Source organism: Coloeus monedula, assembly GCF_965178545.1.
Source record: "Coloeus monedula genome assembly, chromosome: 13".
NCBI lineage: Eukaryota > Metazoa > Chordata > Aves > Passeriformes > Corvidae > Coloeus > Coloeus monedula.
Genome location: NC_138793.1, coordinates 1365590 through 1378942, shown reverse-complemented (window position 1 = coordinate 1378942; position 13353 = coordinate 1365590). Strand labels below are relative to the sequence as shown.

At 42.4% G+C, this 13353-nt stretch overlaps 1 protein-coding gene across 3 annotated transcripts in view; it reads left to right on the top strand.

Annotated features, from left to right (window-relative positions):
* GARRE1 (granule associated Rac and RHOG effector 1) overlaps positions 1 to 13353 on the top strand; it is a 57889-nt gene that overhangs the window by 38994 nt on the left and 5542 nt on the right. For 2 of the 3 annotated variants that reach the window (XM_082290089.1, XM_082290090.1), the window contains exons 5-11: positions 263 to 358; positions 498 to 659; positions 1604 to 1762; positions 6162 to 6259; positions 7696 to 7821; positions 8288 to 9273; positions 12579 to 12744. In XM_082290089.1, the coding sequence (XP_082146215.1) occupies positions 263 to 358; positions 498 to 659; positions 1604 to 1762; positions 6162 to 6259; positions 7696 to 7821; positions 8288 to 9273; positions 12579 to 12744 (1793 nt within the window). The remainder of the gene's footprint in view (positions 1 to 262; positions 359 to 497; positions 660 to 1603; positions 1763 to 6161; positions 6260 to 7695; positions 7822 to 8287; positions 9274 to 12578; positions 12745 to 13353) is intronic. The other variant, XM_082290091.1, reaches the window with a different exon arrangement.

Below are 13353 nucleotides of genomic sequence, written 5' to 3'. Positions count from 1 at the left end.
CTTTCATGTGCATGTAGTACAGTCAGTGGGTCAAGGAGTGAAATAGGGAAGGAGTGTGTTCCTGCAGGATTGTGTACCACAGACAGCTCAGAGGTATTTGGGAATTACAGCTTTGGAATCTTATGTGATAAATGTGTGTATGCCATAGAACTGAGTGGGGTAAATCCTGGTGCCAATCCCTGTCTGCACCCAGACACACTGACTGCGTGCTTGCTTCCTTGCTGATATGCCTGTGCTATCTCAACTTTTTGTTTAATGTCAGGCTTACAAAGTGGCTCTGGAGAGCTTGGGCCATTGTGAATATGCAATGAAGGCTGGCTTCCACTTGAATCCAAAAGCTATTGAAGCAAGTCTTCAGGTAGGATCTACTAAACCTGCTCTCCTTCATCCCTCCTCGCCTTGAAAACGGCTACTTAAGATACACAAGAATTTGGACCCATATTAGGACTTTGTAATGTCTTAGTTTCTTCTATTTGATCTGTTCTTCTGTACTTCAGGGCTGTTGCAGTGAAGCTGAAGCTCAGCAAACAGGAAGGAGACAGACTCCACCTCAGCCCATTCAGTGTGAGCTGCCCACTGTCCCTGTCCAGATTGGATCCCATTTTCTGAAAGGAATCTCCTTTAATGAGTCTGCAGCAGAAAACCTGAAGCTGAAAACGGTAATAACTCCTAATTAACCACAGGAGTAAAGGTGGGGGGAGAAAGAGTGGAATTCCTTAAAATGTAGACAACAACAGAAACAGAAGTTTAGTGCCCAGCTTGTGTTTAAAAGTCGTTTTTTTCAGCCTGGCTTCCTCTGGAAACACAGTGTTGATAACATTGGAGGGCTACGCCTGTTTCTGATAACATTTTGACCACCTGAGCAATTTCATTCCAATCTGAGAGAAGCACAGGCATAGAGATCTAGGAGGCTATGAGGCATCTGTGAACTTTCTGAAAATAGATGTGTTAGGTATCAAGAAGTACAGAGGGAAGTGAGCCCTTACAGATTCCCCAGCCAGGTGATGCATGTCAGAGCCTTCATCTTCTTAGGTGCCCAAGTAAGTCAGCCCAGCCTGGTGCTAAGGGAGGTACTTGAAAAAAACACTTTGTAACAGAGCTCCTTTTGATGTCATCTTACAAACTTGAATCAATTTTTTGAAAATAATTTTAAATTATGGAGAAGTTAATTGTATTTTCAGTATAAACAAAGGGAAAATATGTCCATTCAGAAGTAATTTGGGCAATTTTAATCAGTGCTTTCACTTTTTAGATAAACCCAGTCTTGCTCCTGAAAGAGTTGAAATAATAAGTTGCTCAAAATGCTGCTTTTCTGTTGTCTTTGCAGTGCTTTTTGTAGTTTTGATTAAACTGGTTTGCAAGAATATAAGCAGAAATAGTGTTTATAATTTTGGAGCAGTATTGTGTTCCGAACAGCAGAGACGATCTTCCGTATTTCTGTTCTGCAGTGGAGCTCTTCTAGTTCTATAAGACTGTTCAGAGGTTGCAGACATTATAGCTGTTTGAAAAGCATGTAGAACAATGACAAATCCATCTGGAAGCATTGGTGGTACCATTTGTGAATCATGTGTTGGGTAGGACAGAGTGTTTATTATTTTTCCAGCACACAATGCTGCAGTTGATCAAGGAAGCCGGATGCCATAATGGACTCACACCCCGGGACGACTCTCCTGTGACTGAAGTATTGAACCAGGTCTGCCCTTCCACGTGGAGAGGAGCCTGCAAAACTGCTGTGCAGCTGTTATTTGGCCAGGCTGGGCTGGTAGGTGACTACCAATGGTCTTAGGAAAACAAAGGTTATGCAAACACCCTGAAGAGAAACTGGATATTTTGGAGTTTAGAAATTAATTTGCAGTGTCTTATTCTGTGTTGCTCTATTTGTAGTGCTGCAGTTAACTTGATTTCTGAGCAAAATGTATCCTTGTAGAATGGGAGTCTGTAGGTGGTGTCCATAGTTGACAGGAACAAAAGGATGCACTGGCTGCTTCCTGGTCTCTGTTACAAGAGAGAACACAAGAAATGACACTTCTGCTTCGCAGAGAAATAGATTTATTTTCAAATCTATAGATGACCATGTTAAAAAGCTAAACAGACCCAAACACACATCTGCCCCCCTCTCAAATTAGCTTCAACACCTGCCATTTTTTCATTTCCTCTCTGCTTCAGATGGAAGCTGGGTTTCCTGCCCAGCATAAACTAGCAAGTCTCTGCACCAGGTAATGCTACCTGACATCTCCAACAGAAGACAGAGCAATTAAATGCCTTGCTGTAGACATGTGTGTTCTTGAGGGGAAGAAAACCAGTGGAATTTACAATATCTAAGCAGCTGATAAAAATAGATGCTTGGAACATACTCTGATAAGAAAATGTGTTTGTGCTCCCATGACTAATTACTGCAATCTCTGCACTCAGTGAAGTGTTCATGCATGATGTGTAGGTTTTTTGGACTACTGTGGGTAGGGGACAAGGCTGCACCTTCAACATAGGAAGGAAATGCTCACGTAAAGGTACACTGTAGCCTATGATAGTTCTGTCAAGTATTCTTTGAATTGTCTTTAACCTACAGTGAGTTAAATGCTTCTTGCTGGTACGGTGGTGATTCCTTGTTCAAGGTGATGCGAGGCCATGAGGGCTTCGTAATTAATTTCTGATTAAAGGACCCAAATAGCTGCATACTTTGTAAATACGGTTTTCAGACAAATCACACAGCTGGTTAAGTGACCTAGACCTTCCATCCTAGCAAGTTAAACCATGTGCTTTTGGTACTGTTAATAGGTTCTCCAGTAATGGTGAATGATAAATTGGAAATGATGAATTTGCCAGATATTTCTACTTCAACATCCCTTTGATACTAGGTATCAGATCTTAGATATTCCCTTCATATTAAATACCTGTTAGAGAAGTAGGTTCCAATTGTACTGGAATTCAACTGACTATTCATGTAAGGGCAGCCTAAAATGCAAGGTGCATCATTGTCATAACAGCAGTGCGCCTGCTGTCAGTCCTTACCTCACTGAGATACAGGGATTTAAGGGTAGGAGATGGTAGTGCTTTGTCTACAATGTTTTACAGGGAGGCATAAGGAAGTGGTGTCTTTGCAGGGACAGAGAAACTGTGGAACAGTAGGATTTATCACATTTCTCCTTAGGTGTTTTGAAGGAAAACATGTATTAAATATTAATAAATACAAGGAGGACTGGAAAAAAGGATATGGTTAAATGGGATTGTGTCTTCAGCTGCCACAGTTCGTGGTAGGATGCTGGGAGTCAGCAGCGAGGTACAGGAAATGAGGCCAAGAAGGAAAGAGTTTCTCAGCAGCCCTATGGGAGTGTGCTGTAATTCAGGAGCAGTTCTTGGCTCCTGAGTGTCTGGATGAGGAGTGCCTGGGAGGATGCTGCACCTTCCACCATTTCCTTTCCAGGGGGTTTCAGTGTTGTGCACACCCAAGTCCTGCCCCGAGGAGGTTTGAGGAGTGGCACAAGGCACATTTGGACTCAGGAATCTGGAAATCTGGTGTCCCCCAGTCTAGACATAACGAGTTAGACCTGCTGGTAATTGAAGCACTGGCATTCTTCAGGTTTGTCATCACTTTTGGAGAGTGTCAGCATAAAACTTACACATTCTCCCAAATGACAGTGCTGAGCTATGGAGTTTTACTTGTGTTGAATCCTCATGTCTCCAAAGATTTTTGCATGGACCTGAGGTTCCGAAAGTAGCAGGCTTCACTCTTCAGAGACATGTAATGAGCTGTGCACATGACAGAAGACCTGCAAGCCTTCTCTCCTTCATTCTCACTTTGATTTGTTACAGTTTAGAGGGGTGTGAGCGTTGAGGTTTTTCTTTATACACTATGTGCCATCTTTTTTTACAGCATCCAATTATGTTTGTATGTAGCTTCATGCAGTGACAAGAAATTGTAATTTGCATCTTTAAAGAGTTCTTTGGGTGGAAGGGAGAGAGGAAGCACCTGTAAAAAAGAACAATGGATGTCTGAGGTGCAGGAAGCTGTTCTCTAAGCACCACCAGGCAGGGAGGGAGGATGTGTTTATTTTAAGTTTATTTTGTGAAGAAGGCAGATAAGTGAATCATGGCACAGTATTATGTAGGCTTTGGTGTACTGCTTTTAGGTACTGGGCTGTCTGCATTCATTCAGAATTGTGTGTGGATCTGTCACTTAAATGCCGAAGTCAAAAAACAACATGACTTGACAGTCTCACTGTTTTTAACCTGTCTTGTCTTGTGCCTTTTGAGAAGCAGATCATTAAGTGTGGAAAGCACAGTGAGATGTCCCTTAGTGTGCTTGGTTATTTTGGGCTGTAGTTTATTAACATAAGAAATAATTCGAAGTGCGGATTTTCAGTTTTTACCTTAGCATGTATATAATAAGTGTATTTTCAGATTTGGGTCAGCTGAAGAAATCTGCATGTCTGAATAAAAATAATGTACATTCAAATAGCTGAATTCAGAGGATGAGCAGAAATAAAAGTTCCAATTGGCTTCATGCAAAGAGGTTAACAGATAAAACTTTTTTTTTGTGCTAGTAGATCTTTCCATAGCAAAAACCAACATGCATTGCAGGAGCACTAAATCTCCTAGTAAAGTGTAGATCCCAGATGTCCTGACTGACAAATGTTGAGAAATGGAAAGCTTTTTGCAAAGGGAAGAAATGAAGGCGTGTCCAGGGGGAAGGAACACCCTAACAAAGCCTGGAACATGGGCACTACCATGCACCACAGGCAGAAGCTGGCACAGGTCTGCACAAATCAGAGTTTCAGCTCGGACTTCAGGTCTGAGGTGCAGATTGTGTTTTTCTTAGGAGTTGAGAACAATCACTCCCGAGTTCAGTTCTCCTTATCACAGTTATAACTGCAGTAGGGCTGAATTGCAGATTACCAAATTAGATAAAATGAAAACATACAAACACCAGGAAAAGAGTACTGGGGTTGCTCTGTTATGAAATAAGAGGTATTTTCATGGGTGGATGATAGTGTGGCCTTTTGTCACCGTGCTTAGACATGGTTAAGATTGAATAAACCTGGGCAAATGCTTAGAGTCAGCTGAAGGAAAATGAAGGCCTTAGGCTAAAATACTTGAAAGGTGGGAAATAATTATGTTCAAGTGTTACTTGATGGTTTTGTTAAAGTGAGAGAGGAGAAGCTCAGCATTATGTTTTACATTTTTTCATACCCAGAAACAGGACCAGTGTAGGTTAGGTGATGGCAACAAAGTCAATAATGTCCCTTGGGGCTTCTTTATACCAGAGGACTTTTGCCATTTCAAGGATAAATGGTACAGCTAATCTGCTAGTCACTGAAGCAAGAACTGCTGACTGCTGCCAAAAAGCTGCTGTTTTCAGTGTGACCAAAATAGGAAACTATGGAAATGATCAAAAAGGCCAACCCATACAGACTGGACAACAGCAGAAAGCATGAACCAAATATGGAACTTACTAAATTAAAGGTTAAATGAAGCTGAAGTGAATCCCTTCCTTTCCCATTCCCTAAAAAGAAAGGTTTGTGACGCAGGGTTGATTCTCAAGGCTTTTCTCTTCCATATGTCTTCATGACATCTTACAGATGGCTCAGTGTCCAACAACTGAACAGTCACTTTGCTTCTCTTTATTTAATCAGGAATTAATAATAGTACAGTTTCAGTAGATGGAATAGAGAAATGGTGTGGAATTTTATAACCTTACGGGGGGGATGTATGTTAGGAATTGTGAATGGTTTCTGGCTGAATGTTACTTGTCTGTATCATACCATGTGCTGCCGTTAAATTATTTAAAACATTTTGCTGAGTAGGTGTTTGGGAGCTCTTAAAGTAAACTGTGCTAAACTTCTCAAAAATAAGGGCTGTCATGTGGAGCCACTGAGAACTACCAGCAGGGAGGTAAAGCATCTGGTAACTGCATAGTGATGTATTACTACAGGATGTAACTGAGAAGAATTAAGTCCTTGAAATACAGGTTCTTGTACTAAACTAATTTTATATTAAAGTAGAAGTAAACTTATGGTGATTTAGTGAGTTGGTTTGGTTTTATTTGGGTTTTTTTTTAGCCTGTAGTATGGCTGGGAGGTGAGATTATTAGAGTTTAACTAAAAGGGTGATAAAATAACTAATTCTTAAAGTAATTTCCCTTTTATTTTCATTCTGTTTGCTAGGTGGTAGTGGACACGGCACAGATTGAAAATAAAGAAGCCTATGCTCCTCAGATAAGTTTAGAAGGATCAAGAATTGTGGTGCAAGTTCCATCAACCTGGTAAATAAAAATACTGTATTGCAGATTGTGACTGAAATATATTGGGAAAATTGTTGCAGTACGAATGGAGGAGAGAATGTGCACAATTATGGCACAGCTTCCTGAAGTTCCTCTATGTGGACAGGTTGAACACCTCCATTCCTGATGGGCTGTACTTTAGCTGCCTCTGTAGGAGGCAAGGCAAGGGAGGCAGTGCTGGGGCACTTGGACTTGAAGAAAATATAAAAGCTTGATGATAAAAAAGAAGGTTTCAAAAATAGTAATCTGCCAGTACTCCTGTTGTGCTCTGCCCCAGCAGGTCCCAGCTGTAGCTCAGGAAGGCCAAGAATTGGCTGAGTTAGTGTGACAGCCTTTGCTCTTGCTTCTGTGGGCTGTTCTTCAAGGGCTGTCATGAACCATGGACCTCTGGGCTCCAAGAGATGCTGTTCCTGCCAGTTTAGTTACCTGCCTAGGAAAGAATGGTTAATCTACAGTTTGTGAGGATTTCTTCCCGTTCAAAACAGTGGGAACGGGAAGAAATGGGAGCACTTGTCTCTAACTTGGAAGCAGTCAGTGTTAGGAATTTCAGTCCAACAACAGTTGATTCACTTGGCTCCTTACAGGAGCAGCCTGTTCCTCGTGGTGCTGCTGGCACGTGTAGGAGGAATGTCCCGGTGCTGTTTCCTAGGGAAGGAAGGGGCTCCCGGTGCTGTTTCCCAGGGAAGGAAGGGGGTCCCGGCGCTGTTTCCCAGGGAAGGAAGGGGGTCCCGGCGCTGTTTCCCAGGGAAGGAAGGGGGTCCCGGCGCTGTTTCCCAGGGAAGGAAGGGGGTCCCGGCGCTGTTTCCCCGGGAAGGAAGGGGGTCCCGGCGCTGTTTCCCGGGAAGGAAGGGGGTCCCGGCCCCGTTTCCAGGGAGGGAAGGGGTCCCGGCCCCGTTTCCAGGGAGGGAAGGGGTCCCGGCCCCGTTTCCAGGGAAGGAAGGGGGTCCCGGCGCTCCGGGCTCGCTGCCGGGACAGCGCCTCCTGCTGCCGCTCGGCGGCACCGCGGGGCCGCTGCGGAGAGCGCCGCAAGCCCGCACGGTCCCGGCTCAGGGACAGCTCCCCCTCGGTGCTGGGTATGCGGAACCATCTCCTCATGGGCTCTGCCAGGCTCAGGCTCTCGCGTATTCCAGAAACGGGTGTTGTGTGTTTGGTGGTTGTTGCTGCTGTGCCTGAACTGTGCCTGCTAAAGAGCTCGTCAGTGTGGATTTCAATGCGCTGTACTGCTGAGGCTCCAGTTAGATTAGCTGTGTGCTCCACAGCAGGCAGAGACTGCTCAGGCTGCCCAGGAACCCCCAGGCATTCATGTGTTGTTCTGCAGGAGTGCAGCAATTGGCCATCTGTATTCTGAGTGATATGGTAGAATTGTTTAATGTAAAAAATGAGCGGTTTTGTTTCTAATTTAAACTTAACAATGGCAGGTGTCTGAAAGAAGATCCAGCTACAATGTCTTTGCTACAGAGGAGTCTGGATCCGGAGAAGACTTTGGGACTGGTAGATGTGCTCTATACTGCTGTGTTTGATACACACAGGTGGAAGGAAGGAAGGTACATCTCTTTTCTACTTCCAACTAAGCTGTCATTGCTGAATGATCTGTGCTGAGGGATTTGATTGTACCAGCTCATCTGAAGGGGAAAACAGGAGTCAAATTCAGAGTGAAACATTGTTAATCCCCACAGATACGTTCTGGGTACATCCAGAGATACAGGAGGCTGCTTAAAACCAAACCAGGCTTATCCAAGGGTAAAAAAGTATTTGCTTCTCTCTTACAGAAATACTTGATTTATATTAAATTGGTCTCCATTTAGGTCTTGAAGCACAATTAAAATCTAAGGAATGGAAAGTATTGCAAATACGAGGATAATTTACTTTGTTACCTTAAGAAGTAGCTGGTGGACTTGGCAGTCTGCTGTTGTTTCTTTCTTGAGCTATTATTGAAATACACATTTTCCCCCAAAGTACCAGATTGGTTTGTATTAGGTGGTTTGATATACATGTTTTTTGTTGATGCAGGGAGCAAGCTTTGCCTTGTATTCAGATCCAGTTACAGCGTGAAATCTCAGACTTTGGGAGCCAAGTTGACATGCCATCGGGGAATGGAGGCAAATCTTCAGGGGGTCTGCAAAAGACATTCTCAAAACTGACTTCACGGTTTACAAAAAAAACTTCCTGCACCAGTACAAGTAACACAGGAAGTTACTCAATCCCCAATACACCTTCAAAAAATGTCTTCATAAGTTCCAGCTCAGAGGAGAAAGCTAAAATGCCTGCTAACATGGACGCACGCTTGCAGAACATTCTGAACATCGGTAGCTTCCCTCGGACCGCGGATCCCCTGCAGTCAGTTCAGAGCACAAATAACCAGCTCGTCAATGGGTTTCTAGTGGAAAGACGGGACAGCTTCTTCAAACCAGATGATGGCAAGGATGACAAAGGTATGAATTTACCAACTGACCAAGAAATGCAGGATGTTATAGATTTCTTGTCTGGTTTTAACATGGGCAAATCCCAGCAGACTTCTCCGATGGTGAAAAGAAGGAACTCTGTTGCATCCTCTACAGCAACAGAGCAAAAGTCAGGAGCAGTTCAACAGCAGCCGCAGTCTGTGTCTCACACCCCACTGCATCCTCCTCAGCAAGGCTTGTCCCAGCAGCAGTCCCAAAAGCAGCAGCAGCAAATGCAGTATTACCAACCCTTGCTTCAACCTATTGGACCACAGCAACGTGTACCTGCCAAATGGCTCAGTAATTCTTCACAGCAGCAAGCCCCGGCTGTTGGAGCTGGATTGTCTCATATAAATCAGTGGAACAATCCTGGTTTTTCAGATTTAAGCTCTGATTTGTACAGCTTGGGTCTTGTGAGCAGCTATATGGACAATATGATGTCAGAGATGTTAGGACAGAAACCACAAGGACCTAGAAACAACACATGGCCAAATCGTGACCAAACTGATGGAGTGTTTGGGATGTTGGGAGAAATCCTGCCTTTTGACCCTGCAGGTGTGTGCCTTTTCCTTTATTATGCTTTTTGTAAGGATCCTCTGTGTGAATACTGTGAAAAATTGCTGGCAATAACTGTCATTTCCTCATGCTGCCCACCAGATGTAAGGGTGCTGACCAATGCAAGCAGGGATTTGTGTGTGTGCCTATTTGCTTTTTTAACAGAAGGTGATCTTAAAACTCTCATTAATAAGCAAGCTTGGGAACTAACTCACTTGTTTCTTGTGCCAGTTGTAGTAGTTCTGTAGTAGTTCTCCTTTCCTATATGGAGCACAGCAGAGTACTGAAATGATACTTACAGATGATGTTCCTCATGTTCTTAGTTTGTAAAATGGTTTAAAATCAAAATCTTGAGTGCAGGTGTTTTCCCTCTCCTCAAAATTATTCTTCCTGCTTTTTACCAGTCTTGTGACCTGAAGATAAGCCAGGTTGCATCTTTCCCATATCCCCACATTCTCCCTCCATTGCTCCCCAATTCCATGGGACTCATACTGGTTCCTGTTCTACAGCTGGTTCTGCAATGAAAAGCTTGGATGTCAAAGGATTAGAGACTAAAGAGCAAGTGCCATGAGGTTTGCCACATGTGTTTAGACCACCAGTAAATTGTAGACATAGATTAATTATTCATTCTCAAAGATGACGTGAAATAAAATTTTAGAGTCATAAGCAAATAGCTACAGACCAAGAAATTGACTGTGGAATGTAAGAGGAGATGAACCTTTGATCCCCATGCGGGCCATTGGCTCGGAAGCTGGACTTGATGATCTTTGTGGGCCTTTTCCAACTCAGAATATTCTGTGATTCTGATGGTAGTGTTAAGAACAGCTTACACAGCTGCTACCTTGTAAATGTAACTTCGGTTGGCCTCGAACACAGCTGTCAGAATGTTGTATTGTGCATTTATGGCAACTGCCTGGAGGGAGGAGCAGGAGAACAGGGAAACCTTTTATCAAAGTAGGGCTCAGTTTCCCGCGCTCATTTGCACTCATCTGTGTTTGGAATGTGTAGGCGTCTCAAACCAGCTCCTTTGACTCATAATTATGATAGTTATTTTGTCAACTTAGTTGATAAATTAGTGGAGTTTCTACAGCAAAAATAGCACCATAGTTATGTTGTTGCTTAACAACTGTAAGTCTGAATTAGCATCATCTTTCTTAAACAGAGTGTAGACTGAAGGATTATGACAGCCTCTAAGGAAGGACAAAATTATTTTCAGCAAGCACTAAATCCACATGTGCTAGGGAAAAGAAAGCAGGTATGCAAAGGACTGGCATTTCCAGCATTTTGAATCCATTCTATTTCTGTGGTATTTTCCTTTTGCACTACATAAAACTACTTGGTTTTTTCCATTTAATTAATGTCGAGGACATAGGAAGTGGTACTTGGAAAAGGTGACTTACTCAAGTTCATAAATGGTGCTCAGTGGATTAAGATACACACTTCTGCAGTTGTAGTGATAAGTAAACAGTATTTTTCACAGATCTGGAGTTTAAAAAACTAAAACCAAACAAAAATCCTTCCAACTGAATACTTTTCCATTAGAAAGAACATTTCTTCATAGAACTTACCAGGTTGAGCTGTGGTGTAGAAATTTTCATTTTAAGCTTTAGTGTAGTACAAAAGGCTGTAAAACAGAAAATGGTTTTTCATTTCCAGGCTGTACCCTAGGACTGTACATTTGTAATTTGAAACAAACTACATTACTTTTTTGATAAATACTTTGAGAGTCTGAAAATGATGGCTTTCTTCAGATGCAAAACTGCTGATTAACAATTTATAAAATCCATGGGTTTTCATGTTGAAGGCTTAACTAGTCCCAAAAATGTATTTTGTAGTATTTTTTATCATCACTAAGAACTTGATGAAGGAATATTGCAATAAGAGCTAGCAGAAGGAATGTTGGTAACTCCAATCTTTTGGAGTAAAAAAACTATCTGATAAAAAACTGTTCATGTGGTGTTTTCAGTGAGGTAAGAATTAACACAAGTTTCTATTTTGAATATACCAGCACTTTAGCACTTAATGCTGTCCACAGGTAAAAAATGCCTGGATGTCCTTCAGAATCCATATATTCTTAGATCTGAGGAACTGTCTGGCTTCCAGCCTCATCTTACTCAGAGGGAGAACAAGCACTAGTGGGCATGTTTTGTTCCTAGATGGCTCTCAGCCCTTGCTTGATAAAGGATGCAGAGAAACAAAGTTATCTTCTTCACTGTCTTTTTAATTTGCATCCAGCAAAACATTGTGGAGCTCTTTTCTGGATGTGTCAAATGAGAACAAGGAAACCTATCTTCTAAATGCAGTATTGAATGTAGGGAGCTGTCAGATGAAAGAGATTTCTGCTTTGTGAGCTGTGCATGATTGTTGGATGTTCTTCAGTCTTCACTCTTAATCTCAAACTGAGACTGGCAAGGCAGTGGCTCATTAGTTCCCACTGCAATTACTGTGCATGTAGTCTAGACATTTTCCATAAATCCAGTCAGATTGCCAAGTTTTTTCCCAGAGAAGAAAAAAATAAAGGCAAAAGAAAGAGAAGCTGTGGAAACTCAGTTACGGTGACTCGTATCAGCAGTCTTCTGAATACAGGAATTGGCTTGCTCTGATCAATGGAGCATTTGAAGCACTTGCATTAAGGCTTTTGCTGTGTCTGCTCAAGACAGTGCTTATTCCTTATTGGATGCCTGGGACACCTAAAGCACATTGAGAATGGAAGAATTTTTAAATTACTACTTTTTTCTGTAAAATACAATTATTATTCTGAAATATTTTGTAGGTCAGGATCAGAAAGTTTTCAAGATGGTCTCATCCTTGTAGGAAGGAAGCAGTTTTGGCACGCTGTGTTCTAATATGAGCTGAGATTCTCATTTCCCAAGTAAGCAGGATCGCAACATAGCTGGAAATCATGTTGCACTCTGGTATCAGCTACAGTAATTGTTCTGCTCTTTTTCACCGAGCGTGGATAAATGTACAGACAGCATCCATTTCATCAGTGTCTGCTGATGGATATCGGACCTTTCAGCGTGGACATGATCATAGTACAAACACAATTTCCCTGATGGAATGCAAGGGGCAGGTGTACTTCCATGTGATAATTATTATTCACCACAGATGCTGTGTATCTAATTTTTGTAAAACATTTCCTGTTTGGTGTCCTTCACTGCTCCGTGAAGACCTATCCACTATTGGTTGCCATTTATCATCAGGGAGGGAATGACTGTAGTGGGGTCTGGTCAAACCTAAAGGATTGAAAGTGCAGCAGAAATAGCTGAGTGTCAGCAATGGACTTGTTGGTTTCTTTCATTCAGTTGGCTCTGATCCAGAGTTTGCCCGCTATGTTGCTGGGGTGAACCAGGCTATGCAACAGAAGAGGCAAGCACAGCATGTCCGTCGTCCAAGCACCACGCGTGGCAACTGGCCTCTTCCTGATGATCCTCATAAAACCTGGCCCTTTCCTGAGTATTTCACAGAGGGGTAAGAGACTGGACAGGCTGTATGTTCTTATTGTATGAGTTTATTTTGCACCCAGAATGTGGCAGAATGTGGGAATACTGGGTGTTTTTTCCAGTTGCTGCTGCATCTGTGAAAGCTGCACTTCAGTGTCAAGAATGAGCAATATGAGCTTTGCTGATCCCAAGGCACTGACATGCTTGATGCCATCTTTAGAGTGGAATGGATTCCGGGACTCCAGCAGAGGAAATAAGGAATTTATAGCATAAATGCATTCAGGGTGGTTTTCTTTGAGTATTTTGAAAACAACTTTTAAGACCTAGTTTTGATGAAAAGTGATGCTGTCAAAGTTGTGGTGCCTGACTGAATTCAGTTTTCCAGATTTTAGCCACTTAATCTTGCTACTGAAAGGCAGGTACCTCACAGCAGGTACATTTGTAGTTCTTAATCTCTTCCAAATCATAACTATGTACTACAGCAGAAGTGTTTCGAGATTCTTTGTCCATTTGTAATATAATGTAACAGCTGTGACTCTCTAGCATAAAACCAGTAGGATGGGTATGTGTTCTAGCTCAGTTTCACAGTGAAGAAGTCAAGTATTTAGTGATTCCAAACCCAAGCATCACTTATTTC